Raw genomic sequence first — 27,098 nt, 5'->3', positions numbered from 1 at the left:
AGTGGAAAGAGTGGACAGTTTCCGGTACCTGGGTGTTCACATCACACAGGATCTGTCTTGGTCCTGTCACACCACCACCCTGGTGAATAAGGCCCGGCAGCGTCTGTACCATCTGAGATGCTTAAGGGACTTTAAACTTCACTCTCAGGTGCTCAAGACTTTCTACACCTGCACCATTGAGAGCGTTCTGACGGGTAGCATCACTTCCTGGTTTCGAAACAGCACCATGCAGGACAGACGAGCCCTTCAGAGGGTGGTGCGTTCAGCTGACATCCACACCGAGCTGACCTGCAGGACATCTACAGCACGCGGTGCAGGACCAGAGCCAGTAAGATTTTGAAGTACCTCAGCCATCCCAACAATGGACTCTTTTCTTTGTTGCTTTCAGGGAAACGCTTCCGCTCCCTGAAAGCGAACACAGAGAGAATGAGGAGGAACTTCTTCCCGCAGGCCATTCAGTCATCACATCATCACACTTTTTCTCTGTACATATCTCACCTTTCGCACCACGACACTTTAAACTCTGGACTTGCACAGCAAAGTGCACTTTATATTTATTTTATTTTATACCCCACCATACTGCACATGGACACTTACGGACCTTTACACCACACCATACCGCACATGGACAACCCAGCACAAAATTGTCTATTGTTTACACTTTGTTACACATTGTTTACTGTTTCACTGTCTACTGCCATAAGAATTTTTTTGTATATACATTTTTTTCTGTTTCACATACATATATCTTTATATCTTTATATTCTTATATTTTATATGGTTTTTTTTAATACTTTATTTATCTGTCTTTTTTTCTTTTTTCCTGTCCTATTCCCTCATGCCGGACCGTCGTATAAAGCATTTCACTGCATGTCGAGGGATCAGTTCATATGCCTGCATTTCTGATGGTATAAAGGTGCACATTAGTGCATATGAAATGGGCAGCATGCACATCTGGGACAGCACCATGATGCTATCAAGATGGCATCTTTCTTCAGGGAAAGCTTTGCATATTTAAGCAAGATAATGCTAAACCTCATACTGCATCTTTAGCAATAGCATGGCTTCATAGTAGAAGAGTCTGTGTGCTGAACTGACCTACATGCAGTAGAGACATTTTGAACACATGTTGGTGTGGTATGATAAAAGCAAAACCCAGGACTGTTGAGCAGGTAGAATCATGCATCAGACACAAATGGGACAACATTCTTTTCCTAAAACTCCAGCAAATGGTCTCCTCAGGTCCCAGATGGACTCTAAGAGCAGATGCTACACAGTTTTAAACATGGAACTGCCTCAAATTTATTGAGATGTGTTGGGTCCATCAAATTAAGAATTAACTTAGTTTCATTAAAATGGTACATTTGCTTACTTTAAACATTTGAAATTTTCAATGCTCTATTGTGAATAAAAGGGTTTATGAGATTTACAAACAATTGCATTCTGTTTATTTCACATGTTACAGTGTCCAAAGTATTTTGGAATCAGGGTTATATAACAAATATTTTACTCATATATCACAGGGTGCCAATAATTGCTTTTTTGCTCATGTATACTGAGGGTGGCAATATTAGTAAAGGAAACTGTATATAAGCTTTAAATGACAAAGGCAAAGACTTGACATGAGCACCAGAGGAGTTTAATTTCTCCAGCAGTCAAGGAGTTAAGTTAGTTGTTGCATGCACACGAAAACATGCACGCCCTTTCCAGCTCTTCACAGCTAAATTGACACCTCTACATTTAAAAGAAAAGAAAACAACAACTGCAAACAAGCCTCTTTCACAGTATCACTGCTTCGTATGTGTGCAGGACTAAAGAGAAGCTTTTGTTTTTGCACATTAATTACTATTATTTAAACATAGATTAATAAATACTGCTAAGTTATTTTTAATTGCTACAGTATGAAGTAGTTTGGTGTTTGCGTGTGCAAGTGTGATCATGCTGTGAGCTGTTTATATCCACAGACCACAAAAAGACGTAAATTCAATTTATACTACCATTAAGTGCACAGGAAACACCACCACCATCACATCAGCTAAAAAATTTCAGTGAGTCATAACCCTGATGTCTACTGATGAAAGTTCAAACCCCATGCATTTATTTTCTGTTATTAGAGCAAATGATAAGAAGTTGACTAAGCAGGACATAGAAAATTGACAAAATGTAAAAAAATTATGAAAACATTTCCAATGTTCTTATCACACAATAAACTTATAACTCTGATGTAGACTGCAAATGAATAACACTATAATCCACCATTCAGTCTAATGTAGTCACAAAGAGAACATTTACACACAGTAGCATGTGGAGTGGACTCTATTGTCCAAAATAAGACTCTCAATAAGACATACACATGTGAGTCTTACTTAAGAAACAGCTGTACAGCTGCTTATTCACACTATCATACAGTCAGACAATCATGAGGATGCTGCAAAATGCATACAATTACACACATATAGTGATCAAGAGCTTTAGAAGACAAACACAAAATATCAAAACGGGGAAAATCTTTACCTCATCTTTCATGTCAAATAGGACAGTTTGAGTGTTAAAAAAAAATACTGATGATTTGGGACTATTACACACATGAGAAATTCTGGAGTTTGCAACAGTGTAAAAAAAAAAACACTGCATACACTTTGTCTCAAAAACTTTCTAATGCACACACCCTGGCTTTAATTTTCCTTTAGTGCTTAAATGTGAGCAGTATGATTTTTAGTTTGTGCCAAGTACCTGTGTTATATGCTTAAACACCATAGTCAGTAGTTTTTTTGTTACTTATGACACATTAACACCTCATCATCCTGCACTCATACCAGCAGAACTACAAGAGCCAACACCGTAAAACTGCACTAAGTCTTTATTTATCTAAATAATCAATAATTACCAGTTAAAAATAAATGCACATTCTATACTAGTTTGGTATTAGTTTGTATATGAAAAAATTAGCTGTACAATGATTTTCAGTACAGAACATATGATCATGCTATTGTTTTGTGAACACCCAACATCAGAACTAATCAACTAATCAGAAACTCATTAATCAGCACAGTCAGTCTGTTCAATCTATAAATGATAAAATTTATACCCCAACAGTCAACTTACTGAAGAAACAAAGAGAACATTTACTTACAGAACATCACAGGAAGTGGAGTGACCTCCATCCTCTCCTTCTAATGACTGACTGAGTGACCGACTGACAGAGAAATTATGTGTGGATTAAGGTCCTACCACTTCCTCTAATGAGACAGAAAGACAGGAGAAAGAAAGCTGGACCGGAAAACTACAGTCACTAAATTAGTCACTCTACAAGTTTGATGTGTGAAAAAAACAGCACAACAAACCAGCACATCAGCATCAAACCCTTCAAAGCATGATCTTACCCATCGAAGCATGGACTTCACAAGACCTCCTATACAAAACAATATATAATATTTAAAGTTTACTGTTTTTAAATGAATGTTAGTAATGTGTTAAAAAGTAAAGTGTTACCACCCAGTCTAGTGTTAGGCCGCACCGAGTAACTAGCTCGAGATTTTAGAGAATGGATATCTTTATAAAATATCACAAAAATAGACACACAGATTTGCTACACAAGGTGTTGGTATATTGACGAGACAAGTGTTTTAGTTAATTAGTTACATGTATTCACACAAGTGTACAATGGCTCATTTTCAGGGTGGGGCAAGGCCAAAATAAACAAAAAATATCAGAGTGTAGAAGCTTTCTTACCTGCAAAAAAAAAGAAACAAAAACACAAAGCTTTCCTACTACAAAAACAGAGAACAATCCGCTCCCCAAAGAAAATGGCAGCCACACCCCTACTGCCAGTGAATTGAGTGAATATGTACAGTAATCTCTATATACAAGAAAGTTAACCAAGTCCAGAAGGGCAACCAAAACTCAGGGTCAAAATACAGGCCAAAGTCAAAACCAGAACAAATGTACCACTAAGCTAAACAAACTGCACTACAGCAACCCCACTCCAAACTGCACTACAACGCCACCACCACCATACCAAACTCCACTGCCAATACAGCTACAGCTACAGCTACAGCTACAGCTACAGCTACAGCTACAGCTACAGCTACAGCTACAGCTACAGCCCTCCCTGGTTGCGGCTCTTCATCCTCCTTAAATAGGGGAATCAGGCATGAGTAATCAATTGGAGGCGAGTTCAAGGCAGGCTTGAGAAGGCTGGAAACTCTGGTTAGGAAAGGAATCTTCATACAACACAGAAAGTAGGCATGAAAAACATAAGGGTTGTAAAAACTTGTACAGGAGTGGAACATTCACTAAGGTAGACTTCAAAGTGCTGGATGGCTAATAGCAAGGTAAATGCTTCTTTTCGATTGTGCTGTAGATAAGCTGGTGTTTTAAAAACCTCCTTGAAAAAACAGAACAATGTGTTTTATACCCTGATCATCATCTTGTAAAAGAACCGCTCTTGCACCTGTGATACTGGCATCAACTTCCAACTTAAATGGTCTGCTATGGTCTGGAGCAGACAGAACTAGAACAGTAAGGGAGAGTTTAAAAGGGTGATGATAAATGTCATCAGTGCTTATAGTCCTCAAGTAGGTTGTGAGATGGAGGAGAAGGAAAAATTCTGGAGTGAATTAGATGAAGTGGTAGAAGGTGTACCTATGAATGAAAGATTGGTGATTGGGGCAGACCTAAATGGCCATGTTGGTGTTGGCAAGGTACAGTGTAGCTAGATAGCATCTGATGGTGGTCTGTAGAATGGTTTTGGAGGTGAAGAGTGAGGACTGAAAGAAGAATAAGATGGTGGAACTGAAGGAGGAAGACTGTAGTGTGAGATTTAGGGAAGAGGTCAGGTAGGGGCTCGGTGGTGGTAACGAGGTGCTGGATGATTGGTTAACTACTGCAGAAGTGATAAGGGAGACAGCTAGAAAGGTACTTGGTGTGACATCTGAAACAGTAAGGAAGACAACGAGACGTGGTGGTGGAATAAGGATGTGCAGGAAAGCATAAGAAGAAAGAGGTTGGAGAAACAGAATTGGGATAGGCAGAGAGATGAGAAAAGTAGGCAGGAGTACAAGGAGATGTGGCAGCAGGTGAAGACGGATGTGGCCAAAGCGAAGGAAAAGGCATATGAGGAGCTGTAGGAGAAGTTGGTTACTAAGGAAGGAGAAAAGGATTTGTACCAATTGGCCAGGCAGAGGGACCGAGCTGGGAAGGATGTGCTGCAAGTTAGAACAATAAATTCCCATTAGGGGTCGCCACAGTTGATCATCCATCTCCATAACCCCCTGTCCTCTACATCTGCCTCTTTAATACCAACTACCTGCATGTCTTCCCTCACCACATCCATAAACATCCTCCTTGGCCTTCTCATTTCCTCCTTCCTGGTGGCTCAATCCTCAGCATTCTTCTACTGATATACCCGCAACCCCCCTTTCGAGAACCAGAACATTTCCTGGAATACAGTAGGCTCCCCGGAGAGCTACCCTTGGTCTTGACCACCACATCTCCATACAAATGGTGGATCTGCAGACAAGTGTCTGACCCCTCTTCCCCTCCTTTTCCTGTTACATACTCAACACAGAACATTCTACAGCACACCGGATGATTATGTGTAAGAAAGGTCATATCACATGTAAATAACGACAGAAAATGTTCATGTTTCATTTCTTTACAAAGGTTTATCGCGACTGGTACACAGGTCCCATTCCCACAGCAATAGAACAAATAATAAAAAAAGGTTTTAATAAAGTTAAAGAAAACATAACTCTATACAAGGGGCGTGCCCCACTACAGATGTATACAGGCGAGGTGCCTCCCACAGGTCTGTAAGAACCAATCAATGCAAACTTCCATGACTAAATAATGTTTACATAATGCTTACTCTATCTGGGTATTTAAGGAGAACTGACCAACAATTCAGGGAATCTGTAAACAGATATCCCACGATTACTGTGTGTAGTCTCGTACCAGGTATGAAAGGTTTATATTTCCTGTTTAAATGTAAATACTATTGGTTTGTATTTATGTTTTATTTTAATTGAACTATAAATTGGCTTTGAATTGTGATTTTCTTACCTGGTTAATAAATTGTTATGTTTGATTTTATTCTGTGTTGCTCGGTAAATGTTGACACTGCAAGTAATAACGTTGCATCCGCAGTTACCGTAAGGACTGGAAATCAGGCTAGATCGGCCTAAATCCCAGTTAGATAGTGAATAACACATCAACTGAGGATTTTAGAGATACGACTAGCACTTGGCGTTAGTTTAAGTGTACTTAGAAGCGTGGAGGCTAACAATATGTATTTCCGTTTAGAGTAACATTTCTAATCACTCTAAATAGGGTCAGCCTCAACCTCTGATTATTTCAATATTATTCTATTCATTATCTGTGGTTAGAAATAATTATTGTAATAATTAAGTGTCACCTCTAAGGGGACTAAATAAAGTATGTTTAAAGTTGAGCACGCAGAGAGCGGCGGCAAGCATATAGTCCAACCTCTGGCAGCGACCAATACTGATTCGCTTATGACCGTTGACCAGTATGTGGATTAAGGTCCTACCACTTCCTGTAATGAGACAGAAAGACAGGAGAAAGAAAGCTGGACCGAAAACTACAGTCACTAAATTAGTCACTCTACAAGTTTGATGTGAAAAAACAGCACAACAAACCAGCACATCAGCATCAAACCCTTCAAAGCATGATCTTACCCATCGAAGCATGGACTTCACAAGACCTCCTATACAAAACAATATATAATATTTAAAGTTTACTGTTTTTAATTGAATGTTAGTAATGTGTTAAAAAGTAAAGTGTTACCACCCAGTCTAGTGTTAGGCCGCACCGAGTAACTAGCTCGAGATTTTAGAGAATGGATATCTTTATAAAATATCACAAAAACAGACACACAGATTTGCTACACAAGGTGTTGGTATATTGACGAGACAAGTGTTTTAGTTAATTAGTTACATGTATTCACACAAGTGTACAATGGCTCATTTTCAGGGTGGGGCAAGGCCAAAATAAACAATAAATAAAAAATATCAGAGTGTAGAAGCTTTCTTACCTGCAAAAAAAAAGAAACAAAAACACAAAGCTTTCCTACTACAAAAACAGAGAAGAACAATCCGCTCCCCAAAGAAAATGGCAGCCACACCCCTACTGCCAGTGAATTGAGTGAATACAGTTGTGTTCAAAATTATTCAACCCCCACTGAAATTGATTGTTTTGGTCGGTTTGACATTGATTATGATCATTCAGTCATCCTGCTTACAATTAAATCAAAGAGGCACGTGTAGGTCAGACAAATATAACATAACATTTATAATGAAATAACCACAAATGTCTTTTCTGAGCTCACATCATTATCAGTTTTATTCAACCCCCAAGTGACATTCAATCTTAGTACTTAGTACAACATCCTTTTACAGTTATAACAGCTTTTAAACGTGAAGCATAGCTTGACACAAGTGTCTTGCAGCGATCTACGGGTATCTTCGCCCATTCATCAAAAGCCTCCAGTTCAGTCACATTCTTAGGCTTGCGCACTGCAACTGCTTTCTTTAAGTCCCACCGGAGGTTCTCAATCGGATTTAAGTCTGGTGACTGCGATGGCCACTTCAAAATGTTCCAGCCTTTAATCTGCAACCATGCTCTAGTGGACTTGGAGGTATGCTTGGGATCATTGTCCTGTTGAAAGGTCCAACGCCTTCCAAGCCTCAGGTTTGTGACGGACTGCATCACATTGTCATCCAATATCTCCTGGTACTGAAGAGAATTCATGGTACCTTGCACACGCTGAAGCTTCCCAGTACCTGCAGAAGCAAAACAGCCCCAAAGCATGATTGACCCCCCGCCATGCTTCACAGTAGGCAAGGTGTTCTTTTCTTCATAGGCCTTGTTCTTCCTCCTCCAAACATAGCGTTGATCCATGGGCCCAAACAGTTCTAATTTTGTTTCATCAGTCCACAGAACACTATCCCAAAACTTCTGTGGTTTGTCCACATGACTTTTGGCATACTGCAGTCGACTCTTCTTATTCTTTGGGGACAGCAAGGTGCGCCTGGGAGTTCTGGCATGGAGGCCTTCATTACGCAGGGTGCGTATTGTCTGAGCAGAAACTTCAGTACCCACATCTGACAAATCTTTTCTCAGTTCCTCAGCAGTCACACGGGGACTTTTCTCCACTTCTCCACTCTACGCTTCAGGTAGCGCACAGCAGTCGAAGTCAGCATCTTCTTTCTGCCACGACCAGGTAGCGTTTCAACAGTGCCCTTTGCCTTGAATTTGCGAATGATGCTTCCTATGGTGTCTCTTGGTATGTTTAACATCTTTGCAATCTTCTTATAGCCATTGCCCTTCCTGTGAAGAGTAATCACCTGTTCTCTTGTCTTCCTGGACCATTCTCTTGACCTCACCATGTTTGTAACCACACCAGTAAATGTCTAGAAGGAGCTTAGTATCACAGTCATTTTAAAGCTGCCTAATTGGTGCTTATTAGGCTTTATTGCTGCTCCCTGATATCCACAGGTGTTTTCAATACCTGATTGAAAACACTTAATTGAACCTCTGTTCTTCAGAGTGGTAGTCTTTAAGGGGTTGAATAATTATGTCAATGAAGAATTCACAAAAGAAACATTTACTACTGTATTACAAAACTAATTGTTGTCATTTTAGTTGCATATGGTTCTTTAAGAAGTCCTTGTAGGATTTCATTCTGAATACAATTACAAATGTACACTAAATTCCCTAAAACCATTTACAGCATTGGGGGTTGAATAATTTTAAACACAACTGTATGTACAGTAATCTCTATATACAAGAAAGTTAACCAAGTCCAGAAGGGCAACCAAAACTCAGGCCAAAGTCAAAACCAGAACAAATGTACCACTAAGCTAAACAAACTGCACTACAGCAACCCTACTCCAAACTGCACTACAACGCCACCACCACCATACCAAGCTCCACTGCCAATACAACACCGCTACCTACAGCTACAGCTACAGCTACAACCCTCCCTGGTTGCGGCGCTCATCCTCCTTAAATAGGGGAATCAGGCATGAGTAATCAATTGGAGGCGAGTTCAAGGCAGGCTTGAGAAGGCTGGAAACTCTGGTTAGGAAAGGAATCTTCATACAACACAGAAAGTAGGCATGAAAACATAACGGCCTGGTATCAACTTAAAAGCAGAACCAGGAGCAAAAATTGGGAGTATGCGCACTCTCTATGAAAAAATCAACAATGGATTAGATCCTAAAATCTGTTATTTAACCAAAAATTTAAAACCCGCAATATATAGGTGTACACACACTGAAACAATCAACACTACGCATATGAGTTATACCGAATATAAATTTGATATAACTTCATATGTACCTCATAACAATCAACCTGAAGCCTTTGTCTGGACTAGCCGGAGAGAAGGCATGTATTATGGGAAAATGTGTCAATGACCCAGATAATTACACGGGGCCACAGAATTGCTCATGGATAATGAAACATTGTTTCAATTTAACCACTTGTGGATATAGCAAACCAAAGGAATGTCCAAAACTATATCCTATTCCACCTGGTGGACTGATTAAAGGGAATATTAACAAGACATTATTTCATGATGTGAATCTAGTGATGACACATGTATCATACAATATTTCCAACATCCTATCTGCTTATATCAATCACTGTGATTACAATGATAAGACCTATGCATGGCTACAGTCACGAATCGATGATTTAATTTATGACTACAAAAACAGACTTGCCGTGCAAATCTCACCTGCACGCTCAAAACGAGACCTGCTCGGAAACATAGCAGGTCTCTTCGGCTCAGTTAATTCCATTGCTAACAACTACAAAATTACCAAACAATCACAATTCTCAACATGGTTTTCAACATATCACAAATAGCAATGAAAATATCATAAAAGCGGTTCGATCCGAAGCGCAGGCGCTTCTTGCGATCAGCCACACATTATTCAATCAAACCCGTACCATTGAACGTGACTTAGCCTGTAGGACATATGCACAAGATCTATTCACTGCTGCTAGACAAGAAATCCTAGATCTTCGCCTGTACAAAACGCCTAGACATGTTTTGAATGACCTCATAGACATCTTAGATCTACATAGGTGGTATGAATCAGGAAAATGAAAATGTAAGATATTCTGAGTTACTATCCACCATAATGATGTTTACAGGAAATGAATGTAATGGATGTATTGGATTTTTCGTCAGTTTTCCTTTGATACACCCAGATCAGGTTTTTCCAAATTCCACTACCATACGCTCGATTGGCGTGGTAGTGAAGGATCAGGTAATTAAATGGGATCACCTCACTGGATACATGACACAAAAGGGTACTGAGACCTTGTTTACCAGTCGCACATGTTGCCATGAAACACACAATTATGTTATCTGTACATGTAACACTTTGCAACCTTTCTCTCCCAACAACACCAAACTTATTAAACATCCATCAAAATTATACTATTAGTAAAATAACAACCTATGCAAATATTTATTGTTTTATCTAAATGGAGTCAGATAAAATGACAAAAATGAAATAATACATTAATCCAAATCTTATTATCTAATGTGAAAGGAAAGATTAGAACGCGCGAGAATCCTTCGCCACGCCTCTGGAAACCGTCGTTGGACCAGTGGGTGGTTCCCCGCCTTACAGCAGCTTTAATATGTGGATAGAGAAAGAAAATGAAGTTTCCAACCAGATGCCCAAGTAGTTATAAGCAGTGACTTGTTCTTGAGTAGCCCCCTTGCAGGTGGTGATGTTAAGTGCAATTACTTACAGCCTTTCACCTTGATTAGCAGTTCACTAACAGCTTCTGTTAGCTGAACTCCTCCACCTTCACCACCTCTTCTCCCTGCAACCTCACCACTCCACTGCCCTCCCTCTCATTCACACACATGTACTCTGTCTTACTCCTACTGACTTTCATTCTACTTCTCTCCAGCGTGTACCTCCAACCGTCCAGGCTCTTCTCAACCGGCTGCCTACTTTTACCACAAATCACAATATTATCCACAAACAGCATTGTCCACAGAGACTCCTGTCTGACCTCGTGCATCAACCTGTCAATCATCCATCATCCTTGATTAAGTCCAACTTCCACCTTAAACCAGTCTGTTGTTCCTACTGCACACTTCTGTCACACTGTCCTCATACATGTTCTGCACAACCCACACATACATCTCTGACACATACAGTACCTCCTCGCTCTCCACACTGTCGTACGCTTTCTCTAAATCCATAAACACACATTGCGACTTCTCCTGACTTTCTCTATACTTCTTAATCAACATTCACAAAGCAAATAATGTGTCTGTGGTATTCTTCTTCGGCATGAAACCATACTGTTGCTCACAGATGGTCACCTCTTCTCTCAGCCTGGCTTCCACTACTCTTTCCTATAACATCATTGTGTGACTGATCAACTTAATTCCCCTGTAGTTCCTTATTTTTAAAAACCGGTACCAGCACACGCCTTCCTGTTGGCTAACAATACCTGTGGTGGTCGATGGTAACCCTGGCCTCGACCGATCCGGTATGAAACTCTGATTCGTGATCCACATATTTGATTTGGCACATGTTTTTGTTTAACCTTTATTTTTACAGGCAAGTCATTAAACAGGTTCTTATTTACAATGGCGGCCTGACAAGTGGAATAACCACTTAGGGAAACGAAAATAGGGCTAAAATAAATACAAAACATAAAAAATACATACATGTTAACGATTACATGAATACATTTTAAAACAAAATTATGTAGAGAAGCAACTGCATATATCCGTAAATAAATATCATATTTTTAAAGGATGAAATTAGAATTAGTTTATCCAGTTTGAGAGTATTTTGCAAAGCATTCCAGTCGCGAGCGGCAGCAGATTAAAAAGATGCAAGACCAAACGCAGAGTTGGTTTTAGGAATGCTTAATTGAAAATGAAGTGAGGACCGGTGTTATATGTGACAGGCTTTAGCTGCAACAAGTGACCTAAGTAAGGAGGTGAGTGGCCAGGAAGGGTCTTATAAATGAAGGTGAACCAGTGAATTCAGTGAAGGGGGGCCAGTTAACAGATGAATATAAAGCACAGTAGTGTGTATTGAAAGGAGCATTTGTGGCAAACCTGATAGCAGAATGGTAAAGAGCATCAAGTTTTGATAGGGTGAACTTGCAAGCAACCCTATATATAGTGTCTCCATAATCTAACATGGGTAGAATGGTCATTTGAATAAGAATAAGTTTGGCAGAAGTGGTGAAGGAAGAGCGGTTTCTGTAAAAGAAACCAAGCTTGGCTTTGACCTTAGATTGCAACTTTGATATGTGGATAGAGAAAGAAAGTGAAGTTTCCAACCAGATGCCCAAGTAGTTATAAGCAGTGACTTGTTCTAGAGTAGCCCCTTGCAGGTGGTGATGTTAAGTGCAATTACTACAGCCTTTCACCTTGATTAGCAGTTCACTAACAGCTTCTGTTAGCTGAACTCCTCCACCTTCACCACCTCTTCTCCTGCAACCTCACCACTCCACTGCCCTCCTCTCATTCACACACATGTACTCTGTCTTACTCCTACTGACTTTCATTCTACTTCTCTCCAGCGTGTACCTCCAACCGTCCAGGCTCTTCTCAACCGGCTGCCTACTTTTACCACAAATCACAATATTATCCACAAACAGCATTGTCCACAGAGACTCCTGTCTGACCTCGTGCATCAACCTGTCAATCATCCATCATCCTTGATTAAGTCCAACTTCCACCTTAAACCAGTCTGTTGTTCCTACTGCACACTTCTGTCACACTGTCCTCATACATGTTCTGCACAACCCACACATACATCTCTGACACATACAGTACCACAACTCCTCGCTCTCCACACTGTCGTTCGCTTTCTCTAAATCCATAAACACACATTGCGACTTCTCCTGACTTTCTCTATACTTCTTAATCAACATTCACAAAGCAAATAATGTGTCTGTGGTATTCTTCTTCGGCATGAAACCACACTGTTGCTCACAGATGGTCACCTCTTCTCTCAGCCTGGCTTCCACTACTCTTTCCTATAACATCATTGTGTGACTGATCAACTTAATTCCCCTGTAGTTCCTTATTTTTAAAAACCTGTACCAGCACACGCCTTCCTGTTGGCTAACAATACCTGTGGTGGTCGATGGTAACCCTGGCCTCGACCGATCCGGTATGAAACTCTGATTCGTGATCCACATATTTGATTTGGCACATGTTTTTGTTTAACCTTGTTTGTTTAACCTTTATTTTTACAGGCAAGTCATTAAGAACAGGTTCTTATTTACAATGGCGGCCTGACAAGTGGAATAACCACTTAGGGAAAGGAAAATAGGGCTAAAATAAATACAAAACATAAAAAATACATACATGTTAACGATTACATGAATACATTTTAAAACAAAATTATGTAGAGAAGCAACTGCATATATCCGTAAATAAATATCATATTTTTAAAGGATGAAATTAGAATTAGTTTATCCAGTTTGAGAGTATTTTGCAAAGCATTCCAGTCGCGAGCGGCAGCAGATTGAAAAGATGCAAGACCAAACGCAGAGTTGGTTTTAGGAATGCTTGAAATTGAAAATGAAGTGAGGACCGGGTGTTATATGTGACAGGCTTTAGCTGCAACAAGTGACCTAAGTAAGGAGGTGAGTGGCCAGGAAGGGTCTTATAAATGAAGGTGAACCAGTGAATTCAGTGAAGGGGGGGCCAGTTAACAGATGAATATAAAGCACAGTAGTGTGTATTGAAAGGAGCATTTGTGGCAAACCTGATAGCAGAATGGTAAAGAGCATCAAGTTTTGATAGGGTGAACTTGCAAGCAACCCTATATATAGTGTCTCCAAAATCTAACATGGGTAGAATGGTCATTTGAATAAGAATAAGTTTGGCAGAAGTGGTGAAGGAAGAGCGGTTTCTGTAAAAAAAACCAAGCTTGGCTTTGACCTTAGATTGCAACTTTGATATGTGGATAGAGAAAGAAAGTGAAGTTTCCAACCAGATGCCCAAGTAGTTATAAGCAGTGACTTGTTCTAGAGTAGCCCCCTTGCAGGTGGTGATATTAAGGGCAGGAGGAGGCGTAGTACCCCTACGGCAAAACCACATGCTTTTTGTTTTGGAGGTATTGAGAGTGAGTTTGAGTTGTGTAAAAGACTGCTGTAGTTGGTAAAAGCTATGTTGCAGGGTAGCTTGAACAGCATCAGGGGAGGGACCTATGGCATAAAGGATTGTAACATCGGCATATAAGTGAATGAGTGAATTACCAACTGCCTGGGGAATGTTATTAATATAAATTGAGAAAAGTGTGGGACCAAGGATGGAGCCTTGGGGGACACCCCTGGTGAACGGGAGAGAAAAGGTTTTCAAATCTTACACGTTGAACCCAGTGAGAAAGATAATTTGAGAACCAAACCAGTAAATGATCAGTGACACCAATGCTGCTGAGTCTGTGGATAAGTGTGTTGTGGTCCACAGAGTCAAAAGCTTTTGCAAGATCAATGAATATAGCAGCACAGTTTTGTTTGTTATCTAATGCAGATGTAATGTCATTGAGCACTTTAGTGGTAGCAGTAACACAACCATACCCTGATCGGAAGCCAGACTGTGCCCCGGAGATGATACCGTTCACATTAAGATAATTGATTAGTTGTTTATGGACAAGGTTTTCCAGAATTTTAGACACACATGGCAAGATGGAAATTGGCCTTTAATTATTCAGGTCAGCCTGATCACTGCCCACATACAGGGGAAGCACAACCGCTTCTTTCCAAGCAGGTGGAATCTCGGCTGTATAGAGGGAGAGGTTAATGAGGGCTGTTAGTGGAGCCACAATGACAGGGGCAGCAATTTCAATAAAAAAAAGCAGCAAGATCATCTGACCCAACTGCTTTATTGGGGTCTAGAGCGGTCAGTTCCTTCAAGACTTCCCCCACTAAAACAGGCCGGATGGAAAAACTGTGAGGAGGTACTAAAAGGCTGCAGGTATTAGAGGCTGCAGGGGCTGTAGAAATAGGGTTTAATGTATTTGAAACAAAGCCAGCATTTATGAAGTGGTGATTGAATGCTTCAGCCATGGAGTTTTTATTAGTGACAACTATGTCATCCAATTTTAGAGACAATGGTATGGTCCGGGGTTTGTTTTCAATTTTTTTTTACCGGATTCCAAAATGCTTTTGGATTCGCACCACAAAGTGTGAGCTGTTTTTTTTAAGTCAGCTTTAGCCTCCCTCACCGCTTGTGTGGCCCTGTTCCTGATTTCACTAAATAAAATGTTGTCTTTAACAGAATTTGTCTTGTGTGCGCTGCGCCAGGCTGTTATTTTTTTCTGAAGCAGAACCACTAGATCACGATTAATCCACGGGCTGTTGCGTTTTTTTATACGCTGAATGCCCTTCCTACCGCAACCCTTCACATTTAGCCAGGCTTGGGACTGACAACTAAGAGTGCACTGGCTTGTGCAACCCAACCAAGTAAACATTAGGTATCTACTATCTAGATATCAGCAGTATTCCTAGAAACACAAGACCACATATCCAATCAGTTTCTTTGTTTTGTATATATTTGCATTATACTAAATTCATCTGTACTTATATCTACCTTTGTCTTACATTACGTGACAGGATGTAAGACCTAAAAATGAATGCAGTGGATAATTAGTTTTTGCTTTGCTGGGCTTTGAAAGCAACAGGGAAGGGAAAGTCTGGTTTGAACCATCTGGGATTGACTCAATTTTATACACCCATTAAGGGGATATTTTACAGAACAACCAGCCAACCAAACAGAAATTATTTAACACACTCCTTTTCTTACTGAAGACCTTGTGCTGCCTCCCTGCCCTCACTTTGCTAAGGATGTTGCTCTTCCTGCATGCCCTGCAGAGGACTTTGCTCTGCCTGCCTACACTGTGCAGGATTTCTTCTGCAATGACTCTCTTAAAAGAGATGCAGATTGTGCTTGAACTTTTGATTTAGTTAGACATTAGATCAATGATGTTTAAGGATATACAGATCCATACTAAAACAATCAAATTGTTTTAGTATGGCTTTAGTATCAGTTTAGACTTGACTTGAACAATTGGATTTGGCAAGATCACAGTAGCGCACTATAGGCTACATTAAATGACAGAAAATTCATTACAGATAAACATAAATTAAGAAATATTTTTTTTATTTTTTAAATCACATTTCATCACATTAAATAAAATAAATACATACAATGTAACAGCATGTCCTGACTCCATTACCAGAGTTTACTACTTGGCACAACGTTGATGGAACCAGATCTCATGTAGATTGTTTAACAGGTGTGATGATCAGTGGTGCTGAGTTTTTACCACCATAATTGCGTGAAGGGCTGAAGAATGGATAAAGTTTTTCAGTGAAGTTCTGACCAGTGAATGAGTAGATCAGAGATTTTGCATCAACATCATAAAAAGAGATCAGACCCTCTTCATAGTCCAAAAACACCCCCAACTTCTGAGGAGCCTGTTTCAAAGTGAGGGAAACAGGAGGAGAGTCGCAAGCCTCGTATTTAGTCTTGTTTCTTAGCCACACTGTCCAAAATCCATACTTTGGGCTGGTTATCAAGCTTTGTTTCCTAATAACAGACTCTTGGGCCAGTCCTAAATCCCACTTAGTCTTTTCTTTGACCTGAACCTCATAGTAAAATTTTCCTGAGGAGAATCCCTCTTTTCCCAGGACACAGGCACAATAATCAAACCTCTCGGGTTTATGAAGGAGATTTTGTCTCAAGTCTCCATGTCTCACTTGTTTGCCATCATGAGAAAGGATGAGTTCAGGATGGGCTGTATCAGGATTTAAAGTCACATCCACTGAGAACAAGAAAAAGTCACAATTTACAAACATTTGTATACATTTTTATGGTGGGTTCAATGGAAGAAATTTATTTTTAGCTATGTGATGAATCAAAGGCCACACACCTGCATACTGTTGAATTCTCTTCAGATCTGTTTGGAAAAGTGGTAAGAAAATGTAATTACTAATTGAATAGTTGTATACTGCATTTAACAATATGCATTGTCCAAAATTAATAGATGACATATATAACTTTAAAATCTATAAATGTATCCATATATATTTATCACTAAACCATAATCCAGCTGCAATGTTAGCCATAAAAAAGACGATATTAGCAAGAGGAAAAAGACTTAAAAAGTATCCATCCACATCTGGATGACAACTGAATATATATTTATTATACTTTTTAAATATTAGTATAATACTTTACTTCAATTGATGATTTTAACAGTGACATGTTTATGCCTAGAGCCAAAGAACTATGCCTCCCATCAGCCTTTGCATGTCACATGACCTAGACACACGTCATTAATTACTTACACCCTTTCACCTTGATTAGCAGTTCACTAACAGCTTCACCCTTCTCAAGACTCATTGTCTTCCACCCTTGTTACTGTTCACAGTCCTCGTCTTCATGTTCGGGTTATGGTTTCTTTCGCTTTGTAATGTGTAATATTTGTCTTCATATTAAAATTGTTTGAATTTGCTGCCTTGCTTTACCTCAGAGAACTTAAGAACTAAAAAATAGATGCAGTAAATAATTTGGACATGCAGGAAGCCCTTCTAGAGAGGAACCTGGGACTTTGGGAACAACAGGTGGCAGGACATCACTTTGGCACCCTGTTCTGCTGAGGACATTGCTCTTTCTGCCTTCCATGTTGAGAACGTAATTCTACCTGCCTCTCAGGGAATGCACTGGGTACCAGAGCATCTCCTGGCCTTGAAACAGGTAGATTTTGTTTTCCCTTGCTCAATCACAGATATCTTTTTTGTTGATGATCCAGTCCATCCTGCACTATATGCATTTAATTTTGAGCGCTTGCACCTTTCACAGTAGGTCGCCCTTATACGAATGGAAAGGGGCAAATCTGCACCAGACTTCCTGTATCACTTCAACATGGTCTAATCCTGTTTACAAAAAAATAATCTAGCTCCTGAACAGGTTTAAGTGTACGGACCTGCTGACAGCGGTTCCAGGATGCAAAACAAAAACAATACCAGATCATGTCAAATCATTAACAATGAAGTCCATCAACCCTACGAACAATAGACCCCAAGTTACACGTTTCTTTCCACTTTGCGTTTTTGTTTTCTTTGTCTCAGTGCCTTCTAATTCAAATTGTCTGCACTTGCATCCACTTTTCACCTTTTGATTGCTTTGAGATAAACAGAAATAATAGCAGAATGACCCACTGCATCATCAAAAATTAGTCATTGTAGGTTATTTCATGCCAGACAAGTAAAACTAATAGTGGCAAGTAAATAACCTCCCCATATATCATTATTCACCACTGAGTTACATGTACTTACCAAAGTCAGCAAACTTGTCAATTTCCTTGCTGAGACATTCCAGGAGTGGAAACAGTACTCTCTTTAACATCTCCATAGTCCGTTTATTGGCCCTGTGCTTTTAAATACCTATAACACAATGAGTGGTGAAGTGAATAACACTGATTATCTCTTCATCATGGCACCTGTTAGTTTATGGGATTTATTTATAAGGCAGCAAGAACATTTTGACCACAAATTTGATGTGTTAGAAGCAGGAAAAATGGGCAAACATAAAGATTTGAGTGAGTTTGATAAGAGCTGTGATAGTGTACAGTAGCTAGCTCTGAAATGAAAGTTAACTTTTGGGGAATTCCTCTAAGCAAATTGATTGCAAAATTTACAGCAGCACTATGAGCAACAACATTCACATCGAGCTTGTGTCCACACCTTGTTGTGGTTGTGATTAGGGTAATTATTTTAATTATTACAAACTCAATCAGAATTCTTATAACGGAGTGTGAGAGAAAGTTATTTTTGATTCTACTCTGTAACTAAACACAATAATATATTAATTATACAGTATTTTATAAGATTCATGATCAGATTTCCCCTTAATAATAATACACATCACATAATACAGTTAACTTATACATAATATAGACAGTGAATATACAATTTATTATTAAATATAATTGTACCCATATATATATATATACTTTCTTAGAACGTACCTGCAGTGCTCTCAGTTGTTTGTCGGTGTGCAGATGAAATGAATGAGTACCTTTCATTTCATTTTGGTGACATCATTAAGCCACTCCCGGGGTTTTGTTTTGTTTTCTTTTTTGTTCGGTTATGTTTCGTTTTTGGGTTTGTTTTTTTTAACACAATCACACAATTGTGCCACCAGGGGGCGGAAACACACACAATCTTCCCCAACCCATATTTTAGATCCTCCCCACTTACATTTAACGCACTGAAAGCGAATTAGTCATCACTCTTATCTTGCTATAATTCAGTAGATTAGAAGGTTACCTTTTTTAACCAAGATAAAAACCAGTTTAGATAAAAAGACAAGGCCAGACAAGAATTCAGGAAATTACTTTTTTCTAGAGGACAAAATTCTGAACTTCAACTAAAGCACATAATAGCTTTAGTTGAAGTTCAGAATTTGGTCCTCTAGAAAAAAGTAATTTCCTAAATTCTTCTTTTTTTTTTTTTTAATTCTTATATAAAATAAAATATTTTATAAAATTCTTCTCTTTTTTTTTTTTTTTTTTTTTTTTTTTTTTTTTTTAAGCAACTAAATGAATTTTGCAACTAGAGCTATTTAGGGCTATTTAAAATAAAAAACAAAAACCTTCAAATTTATAGCATCAGCAGTGAGAGTCAGTTTGTATTTTACTTGTTTATTAGTCTATCAGACCTAAAATCTGCTCGTAGAATGCGGTCCTGTTGAATTTTTAAAAATGTTGTTATATATTAAATTAGAAATGGCCATCATTGCTCTAGTTTAATGTAATTTCAATAAAACACTATCCAGAATATACTTGTAATCTTGGGAATAGATTCACATTTAGGTGTACAAATATATCATTCTATGAAAGCAAATACACTTTCTTACTTAGTAATATTTTTATTGTGATAAGGCAACGTAGATTTATAAACCAACACCAGATGCCGTTACAATAACAGTAATTATTGTACACATTTTATGAAATTGAATTCTTTTGAAAAATAATTTGTGCAGCTCAGGACAAACGTGACCCTCTAATGAACAAACTATTGCTTCAAATGTTTAACAGGTGTTATGACCAGTGGTGCTGAGTTTATACCTTTATCATTAGGACCAGGGCTGAAATATGGATAGAGATCCTCAGTAAAACACTGACCAGTGAAAGAGTAGATATGAAACTTGGTTTCAACATCATAGAATGAGACCAGGCCCTTCTCATAATCAACAAACACCCCTACCTTCTGAACAGCCTGTTTTAGGGACAGGGGAACAAGGGGAGATAAACCAGCCTTATATTCAGTCATATTCCTCAGCAGAACACACCAGTACCCATTCCCTGGGGTGAGTGTAATTTTTCCTTTCCTGTTAACAGACTTTCTGGCCACACCCAAATCCCACTCAGTCTTCCCCCTGACCTCTACCTCATAGTAAAATCTACCTGAGGAGAATCCCTCCTTTCCCAGGACACATGCGCAATAATTAAACCTCTCTGTGTTATCTGGCAGTTTGTATCGCCAGAGTCCGCATGTCACTTGTCTCTCATCGTCAGACAACGTGAGGTAAAAATTCGCTGTATTAGGATCCAGAGTCACCGCCACTAAAGGAGAAAATAGAAAATTTTGGAAAAGCGAAGATGTAGATGAAGATAATTAGTATTGTCATCAGTAAAAAACGTTCTCACCTGCATGCTGTTGAATGTTCTTCAGTTCTGTTTGGGAAATAAGAGAAGAAACATTCTCATTTTACACTTTGAAGTAATCAAGTAATCTCTTCATATCAAGAAATTAATAAAGATATTAAAAAAAGCTGCATGTCATCTTTCAAAGTAAATTCTCATAATTCCACCACAGATAAAATTGGATTAGAAGAACCTTCCGAACAAAACATTTCAATCTGTACAAATCTGTACATTGAAATATGCCGATTTCTTACAATAAAAATTTCCAATCAACATTATGATCACCTGCCTAATATTATGTTGGTCCCCTTTTGCTGCTAAAACAGTCATAACCAACCGAGCATCAACACCATGATCGTCTTCAGCAGTTTGAGCTACAGGAGCTCGTCTGTTGGATCGGACCGCACGGACCAGCCTTCGCCCCACACGTGCATCAATGATCCTCGGCCGCCCACGACCCTGTCGCCGGTTCACTACTGTTACTTCCTTGGAGCACTTTTGATAGATACTGACCACTGTAGACCAGGAACATCCCACAAGAGCTGCAGTTTTGGAGATGCTCTAACCCAGACGTCTAGACGTCAGAATTTGTTAAACTCATTCAAATGATTTTTCCCATTTTTCCTGCTTCTAACATCAACTTATGATAAATAAATCCACCCACTAACAAGTGCCATGATGAAGAGTTCTTCATTGTTCTTTACTTCACTAGTCATAATGTTATAATGTCAAATGTTATTTCCCATCAGATATACACATTTACAGCATGTCATAGAGAGACTTATACAGAGCAACTTGCATTTACAGTAATACCTCGGTACACGTCGGGACGTCGGCATGTTGTGATGGTTCCACAACAAATTACAGACTATATATTCGTGTATTTCATTTATTCAACTGAGTAGTTGAGGGTTAAGGGTGTTGCTCAACGGCCCAGCAGTGGCAGCTCAGTGGTCCTGAAATTTAAACTTGCAACCATTTATTAAGTAGACCTACATCTTAACCTCTACTCTGCCACAATCCTCATCAAATTCTTTATCATTTTATCAGGAGTACTTACTAATCTCGGGAAACTTCTCCATTTCTTTACTGAGAGACTCCTGAAGCTGAGTCCTCAGAGTCTCAACACTCAGTTGAGAGGTAATTGTGATATCGGTCCAGTCCTGGGTATGCGGAAGGCTGCGCAGTGACGGGTAAATCTATGGTACAGCAGGTACGGAGAGAAAAGAAAAGCCTCAGCATGCAGAGCTGCTCTGTCTTATGCAGCATTGCTATTGAGAAACAGAAGGATTCTGACCTGCAGGAGATGGAGGTGATCATCAGTGTTAGAGAGCTTCTCCATCTCGTTGTTTCTCTTCCTCAGTTCAGAAATTTCCTGTTCCAGCTCTTTAATGAGGTTTTCCGCCTGCCTTTCGACTGCTTTCTGCTTCTCCTCCATCATTTTAAGGAGCTCAGCCTGACTTTTTTCAACGCAGCGTATCAGAGCATTTAACACCTTCATGCTTTCTGCTTTCTCCTTTTCTGTGTTCATCTGCCAGAAGATCAATTAAAGTAATACTTGTTGGGGAGTTGTTACAGGAACAATCCTGCCTAGTAATATAACATCTACTTCCTTTTGTTCCTGTCTTCCTTTTGCAGCTTATACAATGTAAGTGATGGTCATTTTATTTGATCAAAATCGCTTGTTTTGCATTAAAGGAAATGTGAACGCTAGTTATTAAATTGGCACATGCAGGAGCTGTGAAGACAGAATGAAAGTAAAGAAACATTTTTTATATGAATTGATTACATTTTCTCAACATTCTAACCTGTATTTTACATTTAAAACATTTGGAAGTTACATACACCATTCACAACCAAGTATCAGTCAAGAAACATAAAAAAAAGCAACTGAAACTTTAGGAATTAAAATCCAAATGAAAAAAAAATAGCCAGATTTGACCTTATATTAAAAGTCAAATTGTTCCACAGCTTAGGAGCGATGACAACAAGCACTCGATCATCTCTGTTTTTGTATTTAGTCATTGGTGCATGTAAAAGAAGCTGATGGGAGGATCTAAGTGAGCGTGATGAAGTTAAATCGACGAGGTATTGGGGAGCTGAAATATTTCAAGTCTTATAGACAAGCATTCTATACCAACTGGAAGTCGGTAAAGCGTTGCCAAATCAGTGGTTATGGAGTATTTGAATCAATTGTAACCTGTTTACAGATGATTGTCGGAGACTGCTGTACAACACATTACAATAACCTAACTTGGAGCTATTAAATGCATGTGTAGCTTTTTCAATATCTGAAAAAAATGAAAAGGCTTCATTTTGGAAAGTAAATAAAGTTGATAGATTATTATTTTTTTTTTTTTTTTTTTTTTGGATAACTGAGTTGATCTTTTTGTCAAAAGTAAGGTTGCTGTCACATATTATTCCCAAATTCATTACAAAGGGTTTTATGGAGGGAGCCGTTGATCCAAGTTAATGCCCTTATAGAGAGTGACTTGTGATTCTCTCATTCATGCAACTGAACACTTGAGGTTAAGACCCTTGCGTGGTAGTGGGAATTGATGTCAAAGTCTGTTGATCAATAGTCCAACATCTTAACCACTGAGCTACCATTTACCGCCAATTTATTTCAGAGCGGAATGTTGAGGTGTATGTTTTGCCTTGGTGTGGCTGGAAGAGGGATTTAATTGTCTGGAACTGAACATCTCACAAATAAAAAGAGTTGGAATATCCACAATATGATGATTTTAGTGTTTACTGTCTATTCCGTATGGCTGCAGTGAGACAGGAACGAATCAGTTTGAGCTGCAATCCAAATATATAAGAGCTGATATCGTTTTGTAAATCTTGCTACACCATAAGAGGTAAGTGTGAAGTGTATCAATCCTATGCTTTCTGCTCCCTCTTTAGGAAATAATGGACACATCAAGACATTTATGCCATTTGGCAGATACCCTTATCTAGAGCAACTTACAACCGAGCAGTCGAGTGTTAATAGTCTTGCTCAAGGGCTTGCTCAGTGCTTGCTGGTGCTGAGATTTGAACTTGTGACCTTCTGATCCATTGTCCAATGCTTTAACCACTGAGCTCCCACCTCTCAAAAGGTGCACTAGACACAAAGATCTTATAAAGATGAGTTGACATGTCTGGCTTGCTCAAAAGCCATTTATGGAGCATAGAAAAAGCAACCATTAGTGCCTGAACATGTCTATAGCTTACAGGTATTACAGGTATTAAATGACTGCCAATTTTTCTAAGATAAAAGAATCAAGTCTAAGCTTGCACGACCTTGTACCGCTTTGCGCAGAAACTGTAGATAAAAACTGGGTTTCACTTCCACCATTTTTAAAGCCAATGACTAGGTGGTGAACTGCAATGTCTGTACTGAGGGGTGGAATTCATACATTTCATTCTGCTCAAGAAACCAGCGTTTCTACCAAAGGTATTGAGACATCAATATCAATAAACCTATAAATCTACCTGCTCTTGGGGGTGATTATGTGCCTAGATCAGCTCCATGTACCATAAGAGATCACAGGCACTTCATAACTCTAAATTGTATTCAACTCTATGACTACTTTTTTAGGAGGCATCAAATAGATTGTCACTTGGGGGCAACACTCAGATAAATGCATTCATCTTAGTAGGGATTTCATACATGGCCTCTGCTGCTGAACTTATATTGTATAGTCCAGAACAAAAAGAAGAACAGGAAGTGATTACATGATTATGTGGTGGAACACCAAGGTCACCTGGCTGACAAATCATACAGGCTACTCATATGAGGTCATTGCAACAAGATTTGCTATTGGGGTAGCTATGTGTTTAAGGCTTTGGGTTACTGATCGGAAAGTCAAGAGTTCAAACCTGATATCATAAAAATGCTGCTATTGGCAAGGCCCTTAACCCTCTGTCCTCCAGAGGCACTGTATCATGGTGGACCCTTGTTCTCTGACACCAGCTTCCTAACATTGCTTGGATATGTGAAGAAAGAATTTTATTTTTTTATTTTAATTTTAAAGAAGTATAAAGCACCTTTAGTACATAGGAAGAAAACTTATTGTTTTAAGGAAAAACTCCACTAAAGCCCTCAACAAATAGAACCATGAGAATCTCCAGTTTGTATGACAATGTGCCAAGACATACCTTAGTGAGTTTTAAAGATTTTGTAACTTCTTCAATCTTCTTTAGTCGGTTCTGGATCATCCGCTGAACCTCTGCTTGTCTCTCCCCGAGTTGACGCTGTTGAAATGACAGCACATACCTGAGCAATTGACAAGTAAGATATATATAAAATGGTGCCAAAATGCCAAAGTACTTACTTTCTTCACAACACTTTCCTTCTCTATAGGAACGATGTTGTGAGTTTTGTGGTCTCCCTCGGTGCAGAACTGACAAACACACCTCTGGTCATCTCTACAGAACAGCTCCAGGGGTCTCTCATGTTTCTGGCAGATGTATTCCTCCAGGTTCTCCACAGCGTCGATTAGTTTGTGGTTTTTGAATTTCACTGTAGTTTTATGAAACAGCAGATGAGTGCTACAGAGAGAAACGCCGCAGTGCAGACAGGATTTTACGGCCTCCAGCTTTTGCTCAGTGCAGAAGTCACATAGAACCTTGGTATCCAAGGAGAAAAGTGGATGTGCATCATGGCTGGATTTTACCTGAACTGACTTCTTAAACTGAGCCGCCAATTCAGAAATGAACGTATTGACACAAAGCTCGGGCCTTCTGGGGAAATCCACTTTACATATTGGACAGTTGCAGTATAGACTGGTGTCCCAGCACTTTCCGAGACAGAGCATGCAAAAGTTGTGTCCACATGGAGTAGAAACTGGATCAGTGAACACATCTAGACAGATGGAGCACAAAAGCTGGTCTTCGTACAGGACACTGCTGGGGGAAGCCATGACTCGTCCAGGAGACACGTCAATGAGCTGTGCACATGTGAAAAATTGCACATGTTTATTTTCTAGGTTATCTTACAAAACAAAATAACTTGGGTACACAGCTCAAATAGCTTACAGTGATTCGAACATCTCCACCGCTGAAATGACTCACATGATGAGATGCCAAATGTGAATCAGGGTTTGTTATTGCCAAAAATGGATGGTTAAAAAAAACGAGCACACAAACCATCCAATAATTTGCACTAATGTGTTGTACATGAAGAATGTATTTTTTTTTTTTACGGTTGCCATATCTAATCAAATAATTTATGTTTAAAAAAAAAAATTATAATTGTGCTTTCTGGTTTATTGCACTGTTCTAGTTTGTAATAAATAAATGAATTAATAAATAAATAAATAAATAGGTTTGCACAGTTTTTCAACTTAGTATAATGCAAAACAATCTAGATTTGAGGTGAATAGTGTGAATAAGGGAAATATCACTATACAAAGACAAGGGAATTATATATCAGAGGCAACCAGTTTCTCATCCCCACCCAAAGGGAAGTGAAACAGTCACATAAAGTAATGCATTCTTGCCCATATTGCAGTCCAATGTGCCAGTCTGTTCCAGGAACTATTCACCAGTAAAGCGGGTAAAAAAATTACATTTACAGTTTCCTTTCCCCCCCTTATAGCACTTACCTGTGATTCTGTAACTCCTTAACAAAAAAACAGTGGAGACGCTTCACCCCAAAGGGGAAAACATATTATGGTGGTTTCGCGCCTTAATTTTAACTTTCGTTTCGTTTAAAACACTGTGAAATCTCTCCAATCAGACCCCTCCTCCAACCAGTCCCTCCCTCCATCAGTTCCTCCTTCTAACCAGTCCCTCCCTCCACCAGTCCCTCCCTCTATCGTTCACACAAGTGCGTATGTAAGCTTGAAAAAGGGAATTTGAGGGTTTATATAATTGTATATAGTTTAGTATAAATGCTCAGTATACTGTGTTATTAGTAGTAGTAATAGTCTCAGTAGTGACGGTGGTATTGTGGTAAAATTCTTTATTTACTTATTTATTCTTCTACCTATTTTTTATTTATATATTAATTTTTTTTTTAATTCCGCAATTGTTGTTCCTAAAAGTAAATTCAGCATTCTTGAAATAATAATAAAAGGGGAAGGAACAAAGCCTGTGGGTCATACTGATGAAGAAACTAATCAACAAAGAGTAATAAATGAATGAGTAGTGAATTGGGGTTTTTCTTGGTTTCTCTTACGGGTTGTTGCACTTAGAAATATGTAATGTTAGAAATAACATTCAGATACATTCTGTATATTTGCTTTGTATGTGTGTAGATTAGAACAATGTTGCATACTTGTTTGCAATTTTATGTGTAAAAAAAGGACTTTTTTGCTAAGCACAGATTTTATATCATGTTCTAAAGGTGTGGATTAGTATTATGCG

The 27,098-nt window shown here is 38.9% G+C and overlaps 1 protein-coding gene across 2 annotated transcripts; it reads right to left on the bottom strand.

The window, feature by feature from the left end:
- Window positions 1–16,198: 16,198 nt before the first annotated feature.
- Window positions 16,199–26,454, bottom strand: LOC124387766 (E3 ubiquitin-protein ligase TRIM39-like). 2 transcript variants are annotated; one of them, XM_046852321.1, is made up of 7 exons: window positions 26,336–26,454; window positions 25,064–25,678; window positions 24,888–24,983; window positions 22,042–22,275; window positions 21,805–21,943; window positions 20,748–20,774; window positions 16,199–16,856 (listed from the first exon to the last, which is right to left on the bottom strand). In XM_046852321.1, the coding sequence occupies exons 2-7, from the start codon at window positions 25,649–25,651 to the stop codon at window positions 16,309–16,311; spliced, it is 1,632 nt and encodes a 543-aa protein (XP_046708277.1). In that variant the 5' UTR covers window positions 25,652–25,678; window positions 26,336–26,454; the 3' UTR covers window positions 16,199–16,308. The 2 variants fall into 2 exon arrangements, with proteins under 2 accessions (XP_046708277.1, XP_046708276.1); XM_046852320.1 differs by lacking the exon at window positions 16,199–16,856 and adding an exon at window positions 19,670–20,663.
- Between the last annotated feature and the right edge of the window lie 644 nt (window positions 26,455–27,098).

This window comes from Silurus meridionalis, chromosome 6, assembly GCF_014805685.1.
Source record: "Silurus meridionalis isolate SWU-2019-XX chromosome 6, ASM1480568v1, whole genome shotgun sequence".
NCBI classification, from domain to species: domain Eukaryota; kingdom Metazoa; phylum Chordata; class Actinopteri; order Siluriformes; family Siluridae; genus Silurus; species Silurus meridionalis.
This window is presented reverse-complemented; position numbering and strand designations above follow the sequence as displayed.

Excerpts from the sequence above, each read along its gene's own strand:
- LOC124387766 (XM_046852320.1), bottom strand. The coding sequence starts at position 25,651 with ATGGCTTCCCCCAGCAGTGTCCTGTACGAAGACCAGCTTTTGTGCTCC. Across the intron at positions 20,775-21,804 it reads GGAGAAGTTTCCCGAGATTA|AACTGAAGAACATTCAACAG; the intron begins GTAAGTACTCCT and ends TTTCCCAAACAG. Across the intron at positions 20,664-20,747 it reads GAACATTCAACAGCATGCAG|TGGCGGTGACTCTGGATCCT; the intron begins GTGAGAACGTTT and ends TTTCTCCTTTAG.